Raw genomic sequence first — 23,052 nt, forward strand, 5'->3', positions numbered from 1 at the left:
CTCCATTATTAAGGGAATAATCAAATATCTTCATGTTGGAATGTCCAGAGGTCTTTGTTTGATCTTGGAAACATGATACTGGATTAATTAGACACTGGTTTGATCAAGAAAACAATCTGGGTAATTAAAACACACTTGTCACTGGTGAATATTTTTTAAGGGAATTGGGACCTACATTTACCCAGAACAAACAGCATATGAACAAATGTACTTTATTTTAAAGACCGATAAACTATTTGTATAATTTATAAACCATTTACAGACTTTATACTCTTAAAGTACATCTCAAAATAACAAAGGTATTTACATTGGTGTACCCAGAGACTATTCTGGTTTATTTTACATTTCAAAATTACATGAACCTTAACACCCTGTATTCTACCAAGCCGTACTACACAAAGAAGTGTGTACATTGGCTGAAATTGGCCTGGAAACCTATGAATAAGTTACTTACATAAACACATAGGCAGGAACAGTATCTGCACAGCACAGTATGCAAGGAAGAATACTTTCTCCTAGACAACTCTGAAAATGTAAGCAAAGGCTCTCTCAAAACCTTTATTTACTCCAATGTGTTATAATGTACAGTTTTTCACTCTATCCATGAGATTTTAAATTAGTTCAGATGAGTTTTCCGTTTATATTGACAATGTACAATTTACAAAGAATTACTTTACAACCATAAAAACTATTTTTGCTGCTGGAACATAATTCAATTCTGATTAATAAACTTGCTTGAAAAAAAGGCTTTACTGTGCAGTGACATCAAAGGTCTCTGAATGCTGTGCTATGGTATTTCTTTAGTGAATACACATTTATTCAAGTATTGCAAAAATGCTAAGGCCACGTTTTTTTTTTGAAGATCATCCATTTGTCCTCCTCCCCCTTGCCAAACAGGCCATAAAACCTTGCTGTTAAATTTTCTGAAATACTGGAGCACTGAAAAGGCGACAGGTTACAATCCATGGAACCACTTTCCTATTCAAGCCTCCCTTTGAAGTAAATGGCGATTATACAAGAGCATATAAAATAGTTTTCTTGGTGATGGTTTTACATTTAAATTTAGCTTTAATATGACATCTTGAGGATTTTATCTTAAATCTATAGGTCAGGAACAGATCCACAAAGATTGTTGCTCTTTATATTTGCATACATTTTGAGGTATGCAATTTTCCTCAAAAATTCATTTAATACAGAATAAAACAGCATTCACAGTCCATATTTTCTAGCTGTGCTATATATATATTATTGTCAGTGTTTTTCTCCAAAGTGAATTCTGATGGCTGGGCATAATATAATATAATCAGGATATACTCTCCAAGACAATTAGTGATTCTTTGTCATAATTAACTCCTCTATGCTGCTTAAGTCCATTCTGAACTCTGATGGAAAAAGGACAAGCTTCTAAAGGATTCACTGGGCACTGTGCTAAAATTTCACTTTACACTAAATTACATTTAGTATACACAATGATCGTGCCTGTATTTGCACGGAAATTAAAAATGGGAAATGACACTCAGGTATATGAATGCATGAATCTGTGGGTGACAACAGCATGTATTATATATTATTACACACATAGGTTTTCTGAAAGTGAGCTGGAGGTATTATAGCAAATCCTAAAAAATGTTTTCAGGTGTTTTTTCCAGAGTAGCTACATGGCCCTCCAATCTCACTTGCAGGAATAATTAAGCACTGTAGAAAGCTATAATAGTAAGTTTCTGCAAGATGGTACAAAGGTTGAATCTGGTAGCCATAATCACTGAAATCAACAGGTATTTGAGTGCAAGTCTCCAGCCCTTTTTTATGATAAGAGAACCTCAGTATAACCCCTCTCTCTAGTGGGGGGGGGGGACAAAGAGGCATCAATATTTGGGGTCATCTGAATGGAGGCAGCAGAAAGGGGATTTGGGGAAGAACACATCCTTAATGTGTCAGTGCAAAGAGCAAAAGAGGGTTGCCCAGAACATCTATTTAAGGCAAGTAGTTATTCACTCTTTCCCCCTTACTCGGTTTCTCATTTTGCAGACACACTCTTCACCCAGTCTATTCAATTGCAAGATGTGATTAGGTAATTGCACTTGAGCCAAAAGGGAATTTCCTTCTCAAGAATCCCTTAAAGGCCTACACCATATCAGCCAGATACCATACTAGAAATTGTACAACTTTGGTAACATGCAGTTTAGCTGTTAGATCGATTTAGCTGGAATTTAGTTGGATGTATGATATTAGTAGTGATCAGTCAAAGGTATCTTTAAAGATAAAGTGAATTCCCAGAACTTGCCACATACAAAGAAAAATGCCATACAAGGCCTGAATGGATTGCTCTTTCTGGTATAAATGGAGCTGATGAGGCAATACTGAAGACCATTTCTTAACAGCCAAAGTTGTCGCTAGACTGTTCCTGGATTCATGCTCAAGTAATTGTTGCCAGCAAAAAAATGCTATAATAGCCACAGTTCTCTGAGTTTAAATCTGTACTATATGTTGGCCCTATTTCTCTAGATTTGGTTGCAGTGAAAATTTTGCATCACTATGGATCACAGCATTAACTCTGAGATAAGCAATTTATCACCTTTAATCACCTTGGGCATGTCAATATTCTCTTTGATCAATATAGCTACCAATTTGGCTGGTGACTTCCCCAATCCTCTTTGCTTGGATATTCCCTAGATTCTCATAATTTAGCTGTATGTGACAGAAAATGGCCTCATTTGTTCCAAAACAAAGAGAGAGAAAAACAGCAACTTTGTATTAAAGTGTATTAAAGTTGTATGTATTATATGTATTAAAAACATTCTGAGGTTCAGTATGAAAAGTACTTAACTCATAGCAGCTTGCTCCACCAGATTTGTTTAAAGTTGGCATTTGCATACTAGTAAAGTCTATGTGCTAGTTATTCTGTCTTTTGTTCCTTTAGCCCATTTAGGTATAATTAATCAGCCAAGTTTACAAATATGGTTCTGTCAATCTACCTATGAGCATTTCTGATTGTATGCCAATAACTATTTTTTGTATATTTTCTGGTTAAAAGGAGCTATCTTGGTTGTGTTACACTGTGCAAACAGCAAATAAATCAAAAAAAGTTTCAAAAGACAGTACTGGCAGACACATACTAACTGGAAGACCAAGAAACTAAAGATGAAAGGAAAAAGGGCATAAATAAAGTCTTTGGAATGCCTCCTTCTATGCTTTGGAACGCTGTTTCTGCTGGGATAGATTAACAGATTTTGAATCCACTCTGATTCAATGGTTCCTCAAGTAATCCAGATTTCAAATTAAGGCATCAGTAGTCAAGCCTAGATTATTTTCTGTTCCCTGGAGAAAACTGAGGGGGTGGGGGAGGAAAAATGGAGGCAGTATCAGCCACACTGTGTTTGACAGTGGCCTATTCTGACAGTCATGTAAATCTTGGCAAAAGGGCTCTTGACATCCTATTTCCCTTTCCAAGTACATTAGTTTGACGTAACATGTGCCTCTTCACAATCCGTTTCTACCCCATAATAGAAAAAAAATCCCATACATTTGGATCTTTGTAGATTCTTGTCTCTGATGCATTTCTTGCACATAGTATGATACCTCATTTTTATGAGATGCATTCTTCATGTACAGATGTTCCGACATTTTAAATCCCGTAACAGTGCGTTCAAAGAGCACTCAACAATTATTTTTTATGAGTTATAAAATAAGTTATAAGAAATGTCACAAGCATAAAAAAATCAGGTCCAGAGTCAAGCACTGAGTATCACTCTCTTTGGTACATACACTCCTAACCCTAGCTAGTTCAAGTAATGGTTTCACCAGTACATTACAGTAAGGTGGTAAGCAAGGGAGGAATCAAAGGGATCAATGGCCCACATTATGTAAGCATTTTTTTCCTATCTCTCACATATTAAAATCCTGAGAGAATCCTGAGTACCATTTACTTAGGAGCAGCTGGTGGTTTACTGAGGAAAAACAAATATAGTGGAAAAGTAGAAAAAGTATCCTAGATTAATCATTTAAGAAATGGAAATAAAAACGTAGCTGAAAAAAGGGAGCATGACTCCTCAGATCTGCATGCATTAATCCAATGACAGTAGATCCATAATGAGACAAAAAGATTTAAATTACATCAGAGCGAGGAATAGATACTTGGTTGGACTGACATATATACTGTTAAGTCGGAAAACAGAGTTATAAATTACATATAAAACAAAGTAGAGCAGTTATTAAAACGAATGTTTACTAGTAACTTGAGTTTCCATCGTTGGGTACTTGGTGCTCCATCCCAACCATTTAAAAACTGCCGATATCGAAAGAACAAGTGCCAAGTATTATTGTACATACTGAATTGGCAAAAGCATGTTGGGGAAGGGGGAGCCTTTTTGGAACAAATCCAGCGTAGGAGATCCAAAGGCAGCACAGGAAGAGGAGACGTTGTGTCACTTCTCAGCCAATCTCAGGATCATACTGTAGTCCGGGAAAATCATTTTGAAAAAAAATATATGATTTGATGTTAGACAAGCAACAATTTCTTTTTTTCAGTGATCTGATTGAGGAGATCAATAGTCTCTCTAATTAAGGCCTCAAAAATGCCATCTGCTAGTTGCATCTTCACATACAACTCATCTTCATCATAGTTCACCCATTGAGCCTCTTCTTCATGCAATTCTTGAACCTTAGAATTAGAAAGGGGAGAAAGAAAAGTCACCACTATTAATATACTACTCTGTAAACATATATAATAAAAATTATTATTGTAAATCCATATAACCATCATTATATAAAAGCTACAGGGGTCGTTTAGTTTTTCAATAACACAGGAAAGAAAAGAAAAGAAAAGAAAATGAATAATAATTCCTAGATATAATACAGTTAAACAAAAATGTAAAAATAGGACTTTATCACTATTTATGAGGTCAATAAGAGTCAACATTATACAATCTGTCCCCCGTCCAGCCCCCAGATTTCGCTGGTTCCGGGACTGCCTCTTGGCCTCAGCCTGCCGCACAAGTGTCTTTTTGAATTGGAGAAGGCCATGCTGTGTCTTTAGCCTCCAAGCTGAGTGATCAGAGGTCAAGGTTTCCCAGCTGTTAATGTCCATTCCCAAGTCCTTTAGATCCCTCTGGACAGGGGACAGATTGTACCTGCCCTCAGTGCGGAAGGGACTGCCACTCTCGAATTGGCCCTTTTAGCCACACCAGATGCTGCTTTAGGACCACTTTCCAGAGCACAATACGATAGTCTCTTGAGACTGACAGATGCCAATGAGAAGAGATTGCACATCAGGCAGGTGCAATCGGCCCAGGTTCGAATCTCAGAAGGGTATGGCTGACTGACGAGAACAAATGAGTTTGAAATGGCCATATCATTCTCCCTTTAATTCTTTGTTAGCAATCCAAAAAATTTACACAAATAATGAGTCGTCACAGTTGCGACTCCAGCTTGTGGATGGCCTTAGGTTAGGCTGATACAGGCAATAAGGTTTGGCCTGTATTTGGGCCTGGCAAGGTATTCTAAAATACTTAACAAATACTTAACACATATCTCCCTTGCCTCTCAGCTAACAAAGCGAGAAAGAGCCTGTGGCCTAGAGGTCATATATATATATATAATATATTCTGCTTAGTTTGGTTCTGATTGAAGTGGTCTATATACCCTTGTAAATAATAATAATAATACAAGTCTGCTTATATATATATATATATATATATATATATATATATATATATATATATATATATATATATATATATATATATATATATATATATATATATATATATATATATATATATATATATATATATATATATATATGCTTTCTGAGGTTTTCGCGGGTGTTTGTATGTGGATCTCTGAAGCCACCAGCCTGAGGATGACGGATGGGATTCCGTCGAAACGTTGCTCCTACACCTTCAATTCTACGCCGGTCAGTCAGCCATACCCATTTAAAATTTACACAAATATGAGCTGTCACCGGTGTGACTATTGCCTGTCGATGGCCTTCAGGTTAGGCTGACACAGGAAATAAAGATTTGTCCCATGTTTGGGGCCTAGCAAGGTAATCTAAAAATAGTTAACAAGCATTTGACATCTAAGAGTCCATCTAAGCTCACGCCTACTGCTTCAATGACTCCATCCAGCCACCTCATTCTCTGTCGTCCCCTTCTTCTATTGCCCTCGATCTTTCCCAGCATTAGGCTCTTCTCCAGTGAGTCCTTCCTTCTCATTAGGTGGCCAAAGTACTTGAGTTTTAGCTTCAGGATCTGGCCTTCTAAAGAGCAGTCAGGATTGATCTCCTCTAGGACTGACCGGTTTGATCGCCTTGCGGTCCAAGGGACTCGCAGGAGTCTTCTCCAGCACCACAGTTCAAAGGCCTCAATTCTTTGGCGCTCAGCCTTTCTTATGGTCCAACTTTCACTGCCATACGTTGCAACTGGGAAGACCATAGCCTTGACTATACGCACTTTTGTTGACAGGGTGATGTCTCTGCTTTTTAGTGTGCTGTCTAGATTTGCCATGGCTTTCCTCCCCAGGAGCAAGCGTCTTTTAATTTCTTGGCTACAGTCCCCATCTGCAGTGATCTTGGAGCCCAGGAAAATAAAATCTGTCACTACCTCCATTTCTTCCCCATCTATTTGCCAGGAATTGAGAGGGCCAGATGCCATGATCTTGGTTTTCTTAATGTTAAGTTTCAACCCAAGTTTTGCACTCTCCTTCTTCACCTGCAACAAGAGGCTCTTTAGTTCTTCTTCACTTTCTGCCATTAGAGTGGTATCATCTGCGTATCTTAGGTTGTTGATATTTCTTCCGGCAATCTTAATTCCAACTTTTGATTCATCTAGCCCTGCCTTTCTCATGATGTGCTCTGCATATAAGTTAAATAGGCAGGGCGACAGTATACAGCCTTGCCGGACTCCTTTCCCAATTTTGAACCAATCAGTGGTTCCGTGTCCAGTTCTCACTGTTGCTTCTTGACCCGCATATAGGTTTCTCAAGAGACAAATAAGATGGTCTGGTACTCCCATCTCTTTAAGAACTTGCCACAGTTTGTTATGATCCACACAATCAAAGGCTTTAGCATAGTCAATGAAACAGAAGTAGATGTTTTTCTGGAACTCCCAAGCTTTCTCCATGATCCAGCGTATGTTGGCAATTTGATCTCTAGTTCCTCTGCCTCTTCGAAATCCTGCCTGCACTTCTGGTAGTTCTCGATCCACATACTGCTGAAGTCTAGCTTGTAGGATTTTAAGCATGACTTTACTAGCATGAGAAATGAGTGCAATGGTGCGATAGTTTGAACATTCTTTGGCACTGCCTTTCTTTGGAATTGGAATGTAAACTGATCTTTTCCAATCCTGTGGCCATTGTTGAGTTTTCCAAATTTGCTGACAAATTGAGTGTAGCACTTTTACTGCATTGTCTTTTAAGATTTTGAATAGCTCAGCTGGAATACTGTCACTTCCACTAGCTTTGTTGTTGCTCAGCTTTTCTAAGGCCCACTTCACTTCACATTCTAGGATGTCTTGCTCGAGGTCAGTGACCACCTCATTGTGATTATCAGGGACGTTAAGCTCATTCTTGTATAGTTCTTCTGTGTAATTTTGCCACCTCTTCTTAATCTCTTCTGCCTCTGTTAGGTCCCTGCCATTTTGGTCCTTTATCATGCCCATTTTTGCATTAAACGTTCCCTTCATTTCTCCAATTTTCTTGAAAAGATCTCTGGTCCTCCCTATTCTATTATTTTCTTCTATTTCTTTGCACTGTTCATTTAAGAAGGCATTCTTATCTCTTCTAGCTATTCTCTGGAATTCTGCATTCAATTGGGTGTATCTTTCTTTTTCTCCCTTGCCTTTCGCTTCCCTCCTTTCCTCAGCTATTTGCAAAGCTTCCTCAGACAGCCATTTTGCTTTCTTGCATTTCTTTTTCTTTGGGATGGTTTTGGTTGCTACCTGTTGTACAATGTCGCGAACCTCTGTCCATAGTTCTTCAGGCACTCTGTCTATCAGATCTAATTCCTTAAATCTATTTGTCACCTCTACTGTATATTCAACAGGGATATGATTTAATTCATACCTGAGTGGCCTAGTGCTTTTCCCTACTTTCTTCAGTTTAAGCCTAAACTTTGCAAGGAGAAGCTCATGGTCTGAGCCACAGTCAGCTCCTGGTCTCGTTTTTACTGACTGTATAGAGCTTCTCCATCTTTGGCTGCAGAGCATATAGTCAATCTGATTTCTGTGTTGACCATCTGGTGATGTCCATGTGTAGAGCCGTCTCTTGGGTTGTTGGAAAAGAGTGTTTGCTATGACCATTGTATTCTCTTGACAGAATTCTATCAGCCTGTGCCCTGCTTCATTTTGCACTCCAAGGCCAAACTTGCCTGTTATTCCAGTTATCTTTTGCCTTCCTACTTTAGCATTCCAATCCCCCATGATGATAAGAACATCATTTTTTGGTGTTAGTTCTATAAAGTGCTGTAGTGCTTCATAGAACTGGTCAATTTCATCCTCTTCAGCACCGGTGGTTGGGGCATAGACCTGGACTACTGTGATATTGAATGGTTTGCCTTGGATTCGAACTGAGATCATTCTGTCATTTTGAGGATTGTATCCCAGTATTGCTTTTCCTACTCTTTTATTGACTATGAAGGCTACTCCATTTCTTCTGAAGGATTCTTGCCCACAGTAGTATACCTGATGGTCATCTGAATTAAATTCACCCATTCCTGTCCATTTTAGTTCGCTGATACCTAAGATGTCAATGTTCAGTCTTGTCATCTCTTGTTTGACCACGTCCAGTTTTCCTTGATTCATGGATCTTACATTCCAGGTTCCTATGGAGAAAAAATCTTTACAGCATCGGACTTTCCTTTCACCACCAGACATATCCACAGCTGAGCGTCCTTTCGGCTTTGGCCCAGTCGCTTCATTCTTTCTGGCGCTACTAGTACTAGCCCTCTGCTCTTCCCCAGTAGCATATTGGACACCTTCCGACCTGAGGGGCTCATCTTCCAGCGTCATATCGTTTTGCCTTTTGGTACTGTCCATAGGGTTTTCATGGCAAAGATACTGGAGTGGTTTGCCATTTCCTTCTCCAGTGGATCACGTTTTGTCAGAACTCTCTGCTATGACCTGTCCGTCTTGGGTGGCCCTGCACGGCATAGCTCATAGCTTCATTGAATTACGCAAGCCCCTTTGCCACGACAAGGCAGTAATCCATGAAGGGGATATATATATATATATATATATATATATATATTTGTGTAAATTACTAACAAAGAATTAAAGGGAAACTGAGATGCATTTCTGACTATATATATTCTGCATTAAACCCGAATGACCAGAGATCCATATATATATATATATATATATATATATATATATATATATATATATATATATATATATATATATATATATATATATATATATATATATATATATATATATATATATATATATATATATATATATATATATATATATATATATATATATATATATATATATATATATATATATATATATATATATATATATATATATATATATATATATATATATATATTTGTTTTAGTAGATTCTCGCGGGTGTCTGTATGTGTAGGTCTAGAGTCTCGGGTTTCGACGAAATCCCATCCGTCATCATCAGGCCGGAGTATTCCTCCTGCTGCTTTCAGGAGCAATGCGTGGTCTGTCTGTTCTTTTCCTTCCAACTGCCGGTGGGGCTGTGTTCCGACTGGGTGGAGGCGTGGCTGCTTTCTGATTGGGTGGGGGTGTCATCCGACTGGGTGGAGGCGTGGTTGTCTTCTGATTGAGTGGAGGCGTGGCTGTCTTCTGATTGGGTGGATGTGTGGTTGTCTTCCGATTGGTTGGAGGCGTGGCTGTCTTCTGATTGGGTGGGGTGTGTTCTGAATGGGTGGGGTTTTTTGTTGTGTCGTAATATCCTGAGTGTTGTGATTTGGTGTCTTGGGGAGTGGGCTGTGTAGTGGCCTCCAGAGCTTTGGCTTGGCTCCGAGTTCGAGGACCCGCCATGCATCTCTGGTATGGGTCAGTCAGGTTCGTGTGTGCGTTCTTCTGCTTGGGTGATAGCACTTTTGCTTGACTTGTTCTGTCTTCTGTGTGGGAGAGTTTTTGTTCTGGGTGTGGATGAGTCTTGCTGGGGCTGGTGGCATTTGGGGTTGTTTGTTGGTTTTTTAAATCCTTGTTTGCTGAAATTCGTTTGTCTATCAATGCTGGTTTCCAAATGGCATGTAGGCGGGAGGTGTCGTCTCGCTTGTTCATACTGTCTGGGTGTTTTTCTATTTCAATGGCTTCTCTGATTATTCTGCTATTGAGATGTTCTATTTTGGCGATTGTTTTTGTACCTTCAAAATTGATGTTGTGTCCCGTAGTGTTTATGTGTTGTACTAGTGAAGATGTTCGATTTTTCTTCTGTACTGAGTTCTTATGTTCTTCTACACGTACCTCTATTCTTCTGTTAGTCTGTCCGATGTATGTTGCTGGACAGGAGGCGCATGGGATTTGGTATATGCCCTGGTTTTCCAGTTCTATTTTGTCTTTGGGATTTCTCAGGATGGTTGATATCTTTCTGTCAGTGTTAAATGCGGTTTTGATGTTATGTTTGCGTAGTACTTTACTGATTTTGTCGGTTGTTCCTTTTATGTAGGGCAAGATGGCTCGTCCGTTGTTCTGTTCTTCTTCTTGGATGTTTTTCTGTTTCGGAGTCCGCTGCTGAATTATATTGGTGATTTTGTTTTTTTGGAACTTGTTTGCTGTCAATATGTCTGTCAGGGTGTGTAGTTCTGTTTGTATATGTGTTTCATCTGCAAGGCGTCTGGTTCTTGTTATTAGTGTTTTGGCTACTGAATTTATTTGTGCTGGGTGATGATGTGATTGCGCATTGAGGTAACGGTTGGTGTGTGTTTTCTTTCGGTAGACTGTGTGTCCTAGAGTTCCGTTTTGTTTTTTGTATATAAGTACATCCAGGAAAGGTAACTGGTTGTTTGTTTCAATCTCCATGGTGAAGAAACCCGAGACTCTAGACCTACATATATATATATATAGATTGACTATATGCTCTGCAGCCAAAGATGGAGAAGCTCTATACAGTCAGTAAAAACAAGACCAGGAGCTGACTGTGGCTCAGACCATGAGCTTCTTGTTGCAAAGTTTAGGCTTAAATTAAAGAAAGTAGGGAAAAGCGCTAGGCCAGTCAGGTATGAATTAAATCATATCCCTGTTGAATATACAGTTGAGGTGACAAATAGATTTAAGGAATTGGATCTGATAGACAGAGTGCCTGAAGAACTATGGACAGAGGTTCGCAACATTGTACAACAGGTAGCAACCAAAACCATCCCAAAGAAAAAGAAATGCAAGAAAGCAAAATGGCTGTCTGAGGAAGCTTTGCAAATAGCTGAGGAAAGGAGGGAAGCGAAAGGCAAGGGAGAAAAAGAAAGATATGCCCAATTAAATGCAGAATTCCAAAGAATAGCTAGAAGAGATAAGAATGCCTTCTTAAATGAACAATGCAAAGAAATAGAAGAAAACAATAGAATAGGGAGGACCAGAGATCTTTTCAAGAAAATTGGAGAGATGAAAGGAACGTTTCATGCAAAAATGGGCATGATAAAGGACCAAAATGGCAGGGACCTAACAGAGGCAGAAGAGATTAAGAAGAGGTGGCAAAATTACACAGAAGAACTATACAAGAATGAGCTTAACGTCCCTGATAATCACAATGAGGTGGTCACTGACCTCGAGCCAGACATCCTAGAATGTGAAGTGAAGTGGGCCTTAGAAAAGCTGAGCAACAACAAAGCTAGTGGAGGTGACAGTATTCCAGCTGAGCTATTCAAAATCTTAAAAGACGATGCAGTAAAAGTGCTACACTCAATTTGCCAGCAAATTTGGAAAACTCAACAGTGGCCACAGGATTGGAAAAGATCAGTTTACATTCCAATTCCAAAGAAAGGCAGTGCCAAAGAATGTTCAAACTATCGCACCATTGCACTCATTTCTCATGCTAGTAAAGTTATGCTTAAAATCCTACAAGCTAGACTTCAGCAGTATGTGGATCGAGAACTACCAGAAGTACAGGCAGGATTTCGAAGAGGCAGAGGAACTAGAGATCAAATTGCTAACTTACGCTGGATCATGGAGAAAGCTAGAGAGTTCCAGAAAAACATCTACTTCTGCTTCATTGACTATGCTAAAGCCTTTGATTGTGTGGATCATAACAAACTCTGGCAAGTCCTTAAAGAGATGGGCATACCAGACCATCTTATTTGTCTCTTGAGAAATCTATATGCGGGCCAAGAAGCAACAGTGAGAACTGGACACGGAACCACTGATTGGTTCAAAATTGGGAAAGGAGTCCGGCAAGGCTGTATACTGTCGCCTTGCCTGTTTAACTTATATGCAGAGCACATCATGAGAAAGGCAGGGCTAGATGAATCAAAAGTTGGAATTAAGATTGCCGGAAGAAACATCAACAACCTAAGATATGCAGATGATACCACTCTAATGGCAGAAAGTGAAGAAGAACTAAAGAGCCTCTTGTTGCGGGTGAAGAAGGAGAGTGCAAAACTTGGATTGAAATTAAACATTAAGAAAACCAAGATCATGGCATCTGGCCCTCTCAATTCCTGGCAAATAGATGGGGAAGAAATGGAGGTAGTGACAGATTTTATTTTCCTGGGCTCCAAGATCACTGCAGATGGGGACTGTAGCCAAGAAATTAAAAGACGCTTGCTCCTCGGGAGGAAAGCCATGGCAAATCTAGACAGCACACTAAAAAGCAGAGACATCACCCTGTCAACAAAAGTGCGTATAGTCAAGGCTATCGTCTTCCCAGTTGCAATGTATGGCAGTGAAAGCTGGACCATAAGAAAGGCTGAGCGCCAAAGAATTGAAGCCTTTGAACTATGGTGCTGGAGAAGACTCCTGCGAGTTACTTGGACTGCAAGGCGATCAAACCGGTCAGTCCTAGAGGAGATCAACCCTGACTGCTCTTTAGAAGGCCAGATCCTGAAGCTAAAACTCAAATACTTTGGCCACCTAATGAGAAGGAAGGACTCACTGGAGAAGAGCCTAATGCTGGGAAAGATTGAGGGCACTAGAAGAAGGGGACGACAGAGAATGAGGTGGCTGGATGGAGTCACTGAAGCAGTAGGCGTGAGCTTAAATGGACTCCAGAAGATAGTAGAGGACAGGAAGGCCTGGAGGAACATTGTCCATAGGGTCGCGATGGGTCGGACACGACTTCGCAACTAACAACAACAACAACAACAATATATATATATATATATATATATATATATATATATATATATATATATATATATATATATATATATATATATATATATATATGACGCGGTGGCTCAGTGGGTTAGGACAGACACTGAGCTTGTCAATCAGAAGGTCGGCAGTTTGGCGGGTCGAATCCCGAGTGCTGCATAACAGAGTGAGCACCTGTTACTCGTCCCAGCTTCTGCCAACCTCCTAGCAGTTCGAAAGCACGTAAAAATGCAAGTAGAAAAATAGGGACCACTACGGTGGGAAGGTAACAGCGTTCCGTGCGCCTTTGGTGTTTAGTCATGCTGGCCACATGACCACGGAGATGTCCTCGGACAAGCGCTGGCTCTCCGGCTTTGAAATATATATATATATATATATTCTGCTTAAAGACCTAAATTTGGAAATGCCTAATTTTAGTTGACAGCTCATATTTGTGTAAATTTTTAAATTGCTAACAAAGAATTAGGGGAGACTGATATGCATTTCAAACTTATTAGTTTTCATCAGTCAGCCATACCCTTCTGAGATTCGAACCTGGGCTGATTGCACATTAGGCAGTTGTTTTCACCTCTAGGCCACAGGCTCTCTCTCGCTTTGTTAGCTGAGAAGCTAACAAAGCGAGAATATATATAACAAATATATATTATAACAAAGAATATAACAAAGAATATATATATATATATTCTGCTTAAAGACCTAAATTTGGAAATGCCTAATTTTAGTTGACATTTATCCATAGTTTATATGGATGAGTACACATAAGGAAAAATATGGTTTGCCCAATAGGGGAATGGAGTTCTTCCCATATCTACAATCCTTCTGCTTAGGAGGGCTGAAAGCAAATCTGGGAGAGAAGAACAAGCTAATGTGTAAGCAACATTAGATCTAACCCATTTTTTTCAAACCATGCAGGCTGCTAGGTATTTATGCCAGACTACAACGCATAATAGAAAAAATAATTACTAACCAATATGTGATCCACTCTATCCTTTTTTTTCCGTCCAAATTTCATCATTTTCTGCCAGTCTGTTTTATTATTTGATTCCTTTCTCAAATTTAAGAGCTTTAGAACTTCAGTTGTTATAAACCCCTTGGATAAACAGAAATAAAAGAATAATGAATGCTAACTAAATACATTTTCTCTAGTTGCAACACCATCTCTACAAGCAGCTTTCAGGGAGACGTTTTCTAGTGAGGACACAGACATGGCATATATGCAACAGAAAACACATTGTATTGCTAGGCAATTACAACTACAGTAAAGCAACCTGGTAGCTAACTCTAGAAATACCCATGAAATTCATTATGAATTATGACACTGATTCAACTCTTGTACATTCCAGAATATGGATAAATGCAGCATCAGGCACTTTTTGGAACTATTCTCCCCCCCCCCCCAGACCTATTAATTCAGGGATAGCTATCATTAGTTGTTGTATAGGGAGAATTTTAATTCATTATATACAATTTTAATTCATTGTATTTTTTTAAAAAAAATATTACATGTTAGATGTAGGCCTTCTTGGATGGATTTCTAACTGGAACAGTGTTAAGTATTAGTGACAGTTAAAGCCTTTCTTAGTTTTAAGAAATAGAAGCATTCATTCATATCCTATTTCAAACTAATATTTAAGCGAAATCAGCAGTAAGAAGTAACTATAGTGGAAAAATGAGAGATGGTATCACATGCACACTCATCTTGGAATATGACTGATGGCGTAAGAAAATTAGTTTTCAGATAAAAATGCATAATAAAACTCCACCAGACTTCACATTCTACCTTAAGTTCTAGAGTCTAGACCAGTAGTTGTCAGCGTGGTCTAGGGACTCCTGGGAGTGCCCAAGACCCTTTCAGAGGGTCCATGAAGACAAATAAAGCTTTTAAAATTTCTCAATTTTAAACCTTAATACAGTAAATGTCAATAAATATAACCCATGTAAACCAAAGCTCTTTGGGGTCCTCCATAATTTTTAAGAATATAAAGACGTCCTGAGACCAAAACATCTGAGAATTGCTATCTAGGTGAACTGCACTTTATTTCTATAAATATATTTAAAGTTTAAGCTATTTATCTTATTCCTACTTTTATTTCTTCAAGATCACTTGGATCTTTTACTCGTCGAAAGTATCCAGAAATTATTCTGCTGGGTTTCATCCATAATGGCTGATTCAAATTTGGATCTTCTGCAAAGATTTCTTCAAAAATCTCTCTTGTTAAATCAAACACAACCTTCATAAAAATAAAAGAAACATTGTATTACCATTATATATTATTATAATACTATATCATTTTTCAAAGAACTAAACAAAAATATTTATGAAAGTATTTATACTGAGTACTAGCTTTGCAGCAAGTGGAATGTAATTTTGTTTCACTATTGCATTCTTTGGACCAATAATTTTTAACCCTTTCGAAAAATGCTTCCATACCCTCCTTTCTCTTTCACACTTCATTGTATCTGTCTTCCACAAGCACACCATACCTTGTTTTATACTGCATTCTATCACTAATCATGCCAGAGTCCAAAATAGCATTCCTTTTTTAAAAAAAGGTTGGGTAAATTTCCTTTATTTTCATACATTTCACAATAATCTGAGATAACTTCCCTACCTGTTTGTAGATTTCTTTACTAATGGTTTCAATGTCATCATTTTGGGGGGATTCATTCATGTCTCTGGGGTTGCTGAGGGCCTGAAGATCATGCCCCAACTTTTGGCATTTCCATAGCTTCTCAGCTGCTGCGTGCACCAACTCCTCCACCTCTTCTGCAACGTATGGTATAGCCAAAGGTTCTTCACATGGCTTTGGGGACACTTCTGGCAGTTTTATCTTAGGTAACACTGCTGATTCTTCAGCTTGGTTTTGAGGGAGCTTGTGTGAACTCAAGCCAAAATCCTCATCAAACCAATCCTGGTCGTCTCCTAACACATTCAGAAACTCCCGGCTAAGTTCCAGTTCTGCTAGCCTCTTGGCAAGTTCTTCCTGTCCACTCGCACCAAATACAGGACTTTCCTAAACAATAAGAAAGCAATTATTACTTAGAACCTTAAATATTCCCTGCACTATGTTCCTGATTTTGATATGTGTTATCCATGAATGCTTTAATATTTAATGACATATACCGGTAATCATATTTTCGGTTGTTAAAACTCTTTTTTGTTCTTAGAGTGCAAGAAAGTGAGATATAGAGAAAGTCTAATGGCTTGTTCTAGGAGAGCTCCTGAGGTACGCGACCATACAGACCAAGTCACATGTGGAAGCCCCAATTAGATAAATGGAAATGGTACAACAGCAGTAACTCATGAATTGCATCCCTAACAGAGAAACAACAATATTCAAGAATATAGTTCTATACCCAGAAAACTAAAACACAGAACATGGAAAAGTATACTGACTAGAATTACAATGACCCACATTAAATTATATTATTATCCTACTTTGGAATGGTCATTATCTTCATTGTATTCTTGTGAGGATATAACTAGATGGAAATATAGGAATGTGAGCTCAGTTGTTATCCCAAATTGAAAAAAAGTAAAGCAAATATTCTAAACCCAAAGGTCAAGCCAAACCTACTATAAAATATCCAATGAAATCTTTATATTTCATTTTCTCAGAGACTCTTTTTGCCTTTTAATAAATCACCTCTGAAACACTAGAGTTCTAAAAGCAGTTTGTGGCATGTATAATTTGTTGTTTAAAACAGTGAGTTCAATTTATTGTCATCAGCTTTTTTTTTACAAAAAATATATAATTGCCCAAAGAAAATTTGTTGATATTTGTACATCGATATGCTGTCATCTCCCATATTGTCTCTTGATGGATTTCTGATCCCCCAGAAAGGAGATACTTGCAATATTGGGATCCTTGAAGACTCACGCCTACTGTTATATAGGCAGGTGGAGCCCCTCGCTCAAAACCTTGGTGGAGCAGTGGGCTAATGCCTCCTTAAGTAACACCAGCTGCCTGCAATTAGTACAGGTTCGCATCCCACCAGGCTCAAGGTTGACTCAGCCTTCCATCCTTCCGAGGTAGGTAAAATGAGGACCCAGATTGTTGGGGGCAATTAAGCTGACTTTGTAATAATGCCGCTTGGGGGGTGTATGAAAGCCCTAATAAGCAGGCATATACATAGAATGAAGGCTACTGCTAAGCTTGTAAGCTGCCCTGAGTCTTCGGAGAAGGGCGGGATATAAATGGAATTAAAATAAAATAAATAAATAAAATAAAAGCCTGTCAAACTTCATGACTGAAGCATTAGTCTAGTCTTACTTATCTTAATTATGAACTATACTTACTGGTCTGGGACACATATCTGGGGAAGACACTTCTTCTCCTTCATCCAATTCATATGCGACTAAAAACCTCTGCTGTTCATTACTTGCCAACTTCTTTTCTTGGACAGCACCGAGTTCTTGATTGCTAAAATGGATCTTCTCATTCCTTGCCTTTTTGATTTGCTGAAATTGACTGACTGTGTCTTTCACAAAACCTTGCAAGAGACTGTCAGCCAACAAACCAACTCTTTCCTGTCGATCTAGTAGATCTTCCTTTTCTTGGGATGGGACTTTAAGCTGGGCTTCCAGTTGGCTTCTTTCTTTTGTCAACAAGTCCAGAAGTGGCGTTGCAGATTTCTCCAGATTAGTGGGAGAAAATCTGTTTTCGGTTTGCTCTTGCCGAACAGACTGCTGTTTCCATTTCTCAGGAAAGCTGCTATCCAAAATCCCTTCTACTTCAATAGCAGAATCTTCTTTGTGGATATTAGAAATGGCAGAAGGTAACATACCATTATCATTTTTAGAGGATTTGGGAGAGTCAAAGTCACCGGTTTCCTGATCAAACTCATCAACAGTACTAATAACTGCCACATAGTCGCTTGATTTATTGAATTTTACATAATCTCCAGCTCCAATTAAGCCTTTTAACGCAGATGATTCTCTTGGAGATTTCTCATTTGAATTTCTTTTATTCCTTTCTTCTTCAAGACATTCTATGCCTTTCCGATTTGTTTTGTGTTGATTATCTAGTTCAAGATTAAAGAAAGAATTTTCATTTGAATCTAACTCATTACCAAAACTTTCTGGAAAACGAGAGATCTTTTGTGAGGGGGCAAAAATACCATGTTTTTCTTTACAATCAAAATATTGAATACCATTGTAAGATCCATTATTATTACCTTCAGGTTCGTCCAGTTCTACACCAGCCCAAAAACCTTTAGCAAAATTTGTCCGACCCTTAAACTTCAGTGTTCCAGGCTGGACATTACTCACAAGAACTCTGTCACCAATGCTGAAACCTAGCAATATATCTTCTTCTTGTTTTTCTGATGATGCCCTGAAACTGGAAGCCTGAGATGATGAATCATCACCATCATCAGCTGGAACTTTCTCCACATTGCCACTTTCTTTGTTTTTCACAAATTCTGTTGGTGATTTGAGTTCTAACAATCTTTCAGAATGAATGGTATCAGCTACGGACAAAGAGTTTTCACTGAGACATTCACTTATTTCATCATCACTTCCAAAACTAGGGGATTCACTCCTAGGAGGTCTAGTGTACAAAGACTTCTCTCCCTCTGATTTTGTATCTTGTTTGAAAGATAATGTAGAAGCATAAAAAATATCTCTGTGATATTCAGTAAGAACTATCTCAGTTTTTAATACATCTGTTCTTAAGAAAGACTCTTCAAAATCATTAGAATATGATGGCTCTTCGCAAATGGAAATCTTTTCTGAAATCAGGGAATCACCTTTCAGTGTATCTTTCCCCAGCCTATCAGAGGATTTAACCAATGTAATACTTTCATCATCCTTGAACCTTTTACGTGGCATCTCCTTGATTTCCTGCACACGTATGCATTCCAAGACAAACTTATCTTTTTCCGACAGCTCAGTCTCTGGAGGGACCTCTGTCTTTAAAGAAATTGAATTGTTTTGATTTAAGTCAAAAACTGAGGCAGCAGATATTTCAGAAGCTTGGGAAGCTATTTCAACCTCTAATTCTTTTGATTCTGCTGTCTCTTGCACTATAGATCTGGTAGCTTGAGGGTCATAACTCACTGCATCTTCAGTCTTATTCAGTGATGTGGGAGATATTTTGCTTGTGTTTCCTAAGTCTTTGAGAATAGCTGATGAGAGTAAACTATCCAAATCATCAGATTCTGCTGTAGATTTTCTTAGGGTTTTGAGGACTGCAGATGCCGTATGAGACTGCTTCTCTGACTGAATCTCTGCTTCTGTGAATTTCATGTTGTTTACAGACACAGATTGTTCAGAAGATGGCACAACATCTTAAGAGGATAAAAAAAATCAAACACATATACTTAAAACAATTGTGCACTATTATTTAGCATTATTAAAGAAATAAAAAATCTGGGTGTTTGTTATAAGAAACTGAAATTCTTACTAGAAAATGCTAACCTGTGCCATCAAATAGCATGAATATTCCATTGTTTACATATAAATGGCTAAAGTATAACTTAAATGCAATACCTCAATCAAATTTATAATCAATAAGTCTTCATAAATGCTTTAATGCCACTATGCACTGGAATTAACACGGACCACAAAATATATCTGAAGATTATAAAATTGTATAAATGTTCCCAATAAACAAAGTGATTGTTCTGAGACGTTTGATTTTTTTTCTTCCATGTCTGATACTTTATTAAACTTAAATGTTTATTAAAAGAATTTTGGAATGAAACGTGAGCAGAGAGACACTTAGTGAACACAAATAAATTATCTAGTGTTACTTTGAATCTGAATCCCATCTTGTTTCTTTCTAAAAAGCTATCAACTCCAGTTCAGGCATAGGGCAAACCAAACTCAATAGTGTAAGAAGAGATACATACACTTACCGTATTTTTCGGACAATAAGACACACTTTTTTCCCAAAAAGTGGTGGGGGGGAAACGAGGGTGCATCTTATGGTCTGAAGGTGATCCGTATGGCCAGCCCCAACCTCCGCAAGTGGAAAGCAAGGGAGATTGCCAGAAGCACGAATCGGCACGTGCTGAGAAACGCCGATCTCACGCTCCTGCACTCTCCCTCGCTCGGTTTCAGCTTCCCTTGCTACAAGAGAAAGCAGGCTGAAACGGAGTGAGGGAGATTGCCAGGAATGCGAATCGGCTGATCTCGCGCTGCAGCAATCTGCCTCGTTTCAGCCTGCTTTCTCTTGTAGCAAGGGAAGCTGAAACCGAGTGAGGGAGAGTGCAGGAGCGCGAGATCAGCCGATTCGTATTCCTGGCAATCTCCCTCACTCCGTTTCAGCCTGCTTTCTCTTGTAGCAAGGGAAGCTGAAACCGAACGAGGGAGAGTGCAGGAGCGCGAGATCAGCCGATTCGCATTCCTGGCAATCTCCCTCACTCCGTTTCAGCCTGCTTTCTCTTGTAGCAAGGGAAGCTGAAACCGAGCGAGGAAGAGTGCAGGAGCGCGAGATCAGCTGATTCGCATTTCTGGCAATCTCCCTCGCTCTGTTTCAGCTTGCTTTCTGCAAGAGAAAGCCGGGCTGCAGGGCCGCCTCCGCGGGTACTGCTCTAATGCAGAGAGGGAAGGACAAAGAGGGAGGGAAGGAAGGAAGGGACAGTGGGAGAGGGAGGGAGAGAAAGAGAGAGAGAGAGAAAGAGAGGGAGAGAGAGAGAAGGAGAAAGAATTTTTTTCTTGTTTTCCTGCTCTAAAAACTGGGTGCATCTTATGGTCCGGTGCGTCTTATGGTCCGAAAAATACGGTATTTAGCCACTCTGAACCAAAAGTGCCTGGTAGCAAGCATTAGCATTCTTGTTTGAACTTTTTTGAAGAAGTATTATAAATAAAATTGAAATTAGAAAATAAAATAATTTTTTAGAATTTATATTGAATATAAAATAATTCAGCAGGTTCTTACTTATTGCAATAGTATGGAAAAAAGTTTCCATTTTTTTTTAAAAAAGTGTTAATTAAATTCACATGCTTGTTTTTCAATTATAATTTTTAAAACCCCATACTTTTAATTGAAATTATTTTAACTATATTAGTTATATGAAAATAACTTGTATAATTTTAATATTAAACAAATAACTTCCAAGATACATACCAATATGTTCTGCAATAGATTCCAAAGATCCTCTAGAATGTTCAGAATCAGTGAGTGATTTCCAACTTTTAGATGTTTCAGACCTAAAAAGAAGTTTTGAATAGATTACTGACACGTGTACTTACAGATATTGTAAACGTTCTGAAAATATTGTATACTGTACTGGAATTAACAAAATAAAACAAAGAGAAAGCATATATATATAAACTATATCCAATATTTAATCCAGAGATTTGAATATTGCAATCCACCCAAAATCCATAGCTAAATTAGGATTTGAGATCAGATTCAAATCTCACTGTTCTAGAACACACAAGTCTATTCAGTAGCCCACAAGATTTCTATGTTTTAGGTATAGTTACATGTCTATTACAAAGTATGCCAGGAGAAGGTTGTAATTTCCCCATCTGTTAGCTTTTACTTTTTGTTTTTTGCTAGGGAGTGGGATAATAGTTACATCTGCCACTCCAGAGGAAGGTATGGCATTGGGAACCAGAGATAATAGGATTTTGTTTACAGTTCTTTCTCAATCTGACATTGGTTACCGTATCAGAAAGCTAATTAAAGTCCTATAACTGACTCCTGGGCAGTGAATAGCAAAATATCTGTCAATGAGAATGTGGTCCTGGCTTTCTCCTCAAGGAATCTGGAGCCATGCCATGAAGGGCTTTAAAGGAGATCACCAACATCTTGAATTGCACCCGGAAGCAGGCCAACAGCCAATGCAGCTCGCTGAGAAATGGTGTCCCAGAGGCCATTGTTGGGGCCCCCAAACTGCCTACGTTGCTTCACTCTGCACCATCTGTAGCCTCTGGATGCTTTTCAAGGGTAGCCCTCATGTAGAGCATATGACAATACTCTGACCATGAGATGAAAGATAATGATCTATATTGCCATATTCTCATACAATAATACCTGGCATTACCCTCTTAAATAAATTGGTGGCAGCCTCTGCAGTAACCTGCAGTAATATCAAAATGGTGACAGATAAAGGTAACATCATCATATAGATACTGCTTTTTACGGAGTTGCATCACAAGTGTCTAACACAAGTCATTTTTTTTAGCATGGGGTTTGGGCATGACTTTATGTTGTGAGTTTAGTGCAGTTTAGTGCATGATTTTGTTCATTAAACTGCAGTGTTAAAATATTCATTTTGATACATTTTTCTTTATAGTAATGAATAAGTGTTAAGTATTATTAATTAACACCAATAATTTAATTAAAACCATATTAATTTATAACAACTTATTTCCTCTGGAAGGTGTTTTTCTTTATACAAACATTATAGACCAAAAATTGCTTAGTCAAACATGAATTCATCCAAGTATTTCTTTTGACCAGTGTCTCTTAAATATGCATGCATATAAGATAGTTTTCTCCCTTTGAAAGAGATACAAACCCTTTCTAGGCTATTAAAGATGTACATTTAGAAAGGTCACCATGCAATATTAACTTTAAGCAGTTTACCTATGGAGTGGTGGGGGTTTGATCTTTGGTTTCTCAGTAGCTGTGGATGGTGTTTTGATTTGAGGTTTAGCTGTTGGGGCTGTCCCCAAATCCCGATTCAATTCTTCTTCTGTTTTCTTGATGAATTCATCATAAGTCTGATGATGTAAAAAATAACATATTAGGAAGACCTGAACATTATCTTATTCTTTATTAAATTTGTTTTCAAGTATTAAACTT

General features: G+C 38.3%; 1 protein-coding gene across 1 annotated transcript in view; it reads right to left on the reverse strand.

Moving 5' to 3' along the window:
• Positions 1 to 3,877: 3,877 nt before the first annotated feature.
• The window catches only part of CEP350 (centrosomal protein 350), a 129,020-nt gene continuing 109,845 nt past the window's right edge, over positions 3,878 to 23,052 (reverse strand). The window contains exons 33-39 of the mRNA XM_081324167.1: positions 22,834 to 22,970; positions 21,364 to 21,446; positions 17,589 to 19,579; positions 15,901 to 16,302; positions 15,373 to 15,519; positions 14,256 to 14,378; positions 3,878 to 4,660 (exon numbers count right to left, since the gene is read on the reverse strand). Of these exons, the coding sequence (XP_081180293.1) occupies positions 4,499 to 4,660; positions 14,256 to 14,378; positions 15,373 to 15,519; positions 15,901 to 16,302; positions 17,589 to 19,579; positions 21,364 to 21,446; positions 22,834 to 22,970 (3,045 nt within the window). The 3' untranslated portion in view covers positions 3,878 to 4,498. The remainder of the gene's footprint in view (positions 4,661 to 14,255; positions 14,379 to 15,372; positions 15,520 to 15,900; positions 16,303 to 17,588; positions 19,580 to 21,363; positions 21,447 to 22,833; positions 22,971 to 23,052) is intronic.

This window comes from Vipera berus (genome assembly GCF_964194415.1).
Source record: "Vipera berus genome assembly, chromosome: 3".
Lineage (NCBI taxonomy): Eukaryota > Metazoa > Chordata > Lepidosauria > Squamata > Viperidae > Vipera > Vipera berus.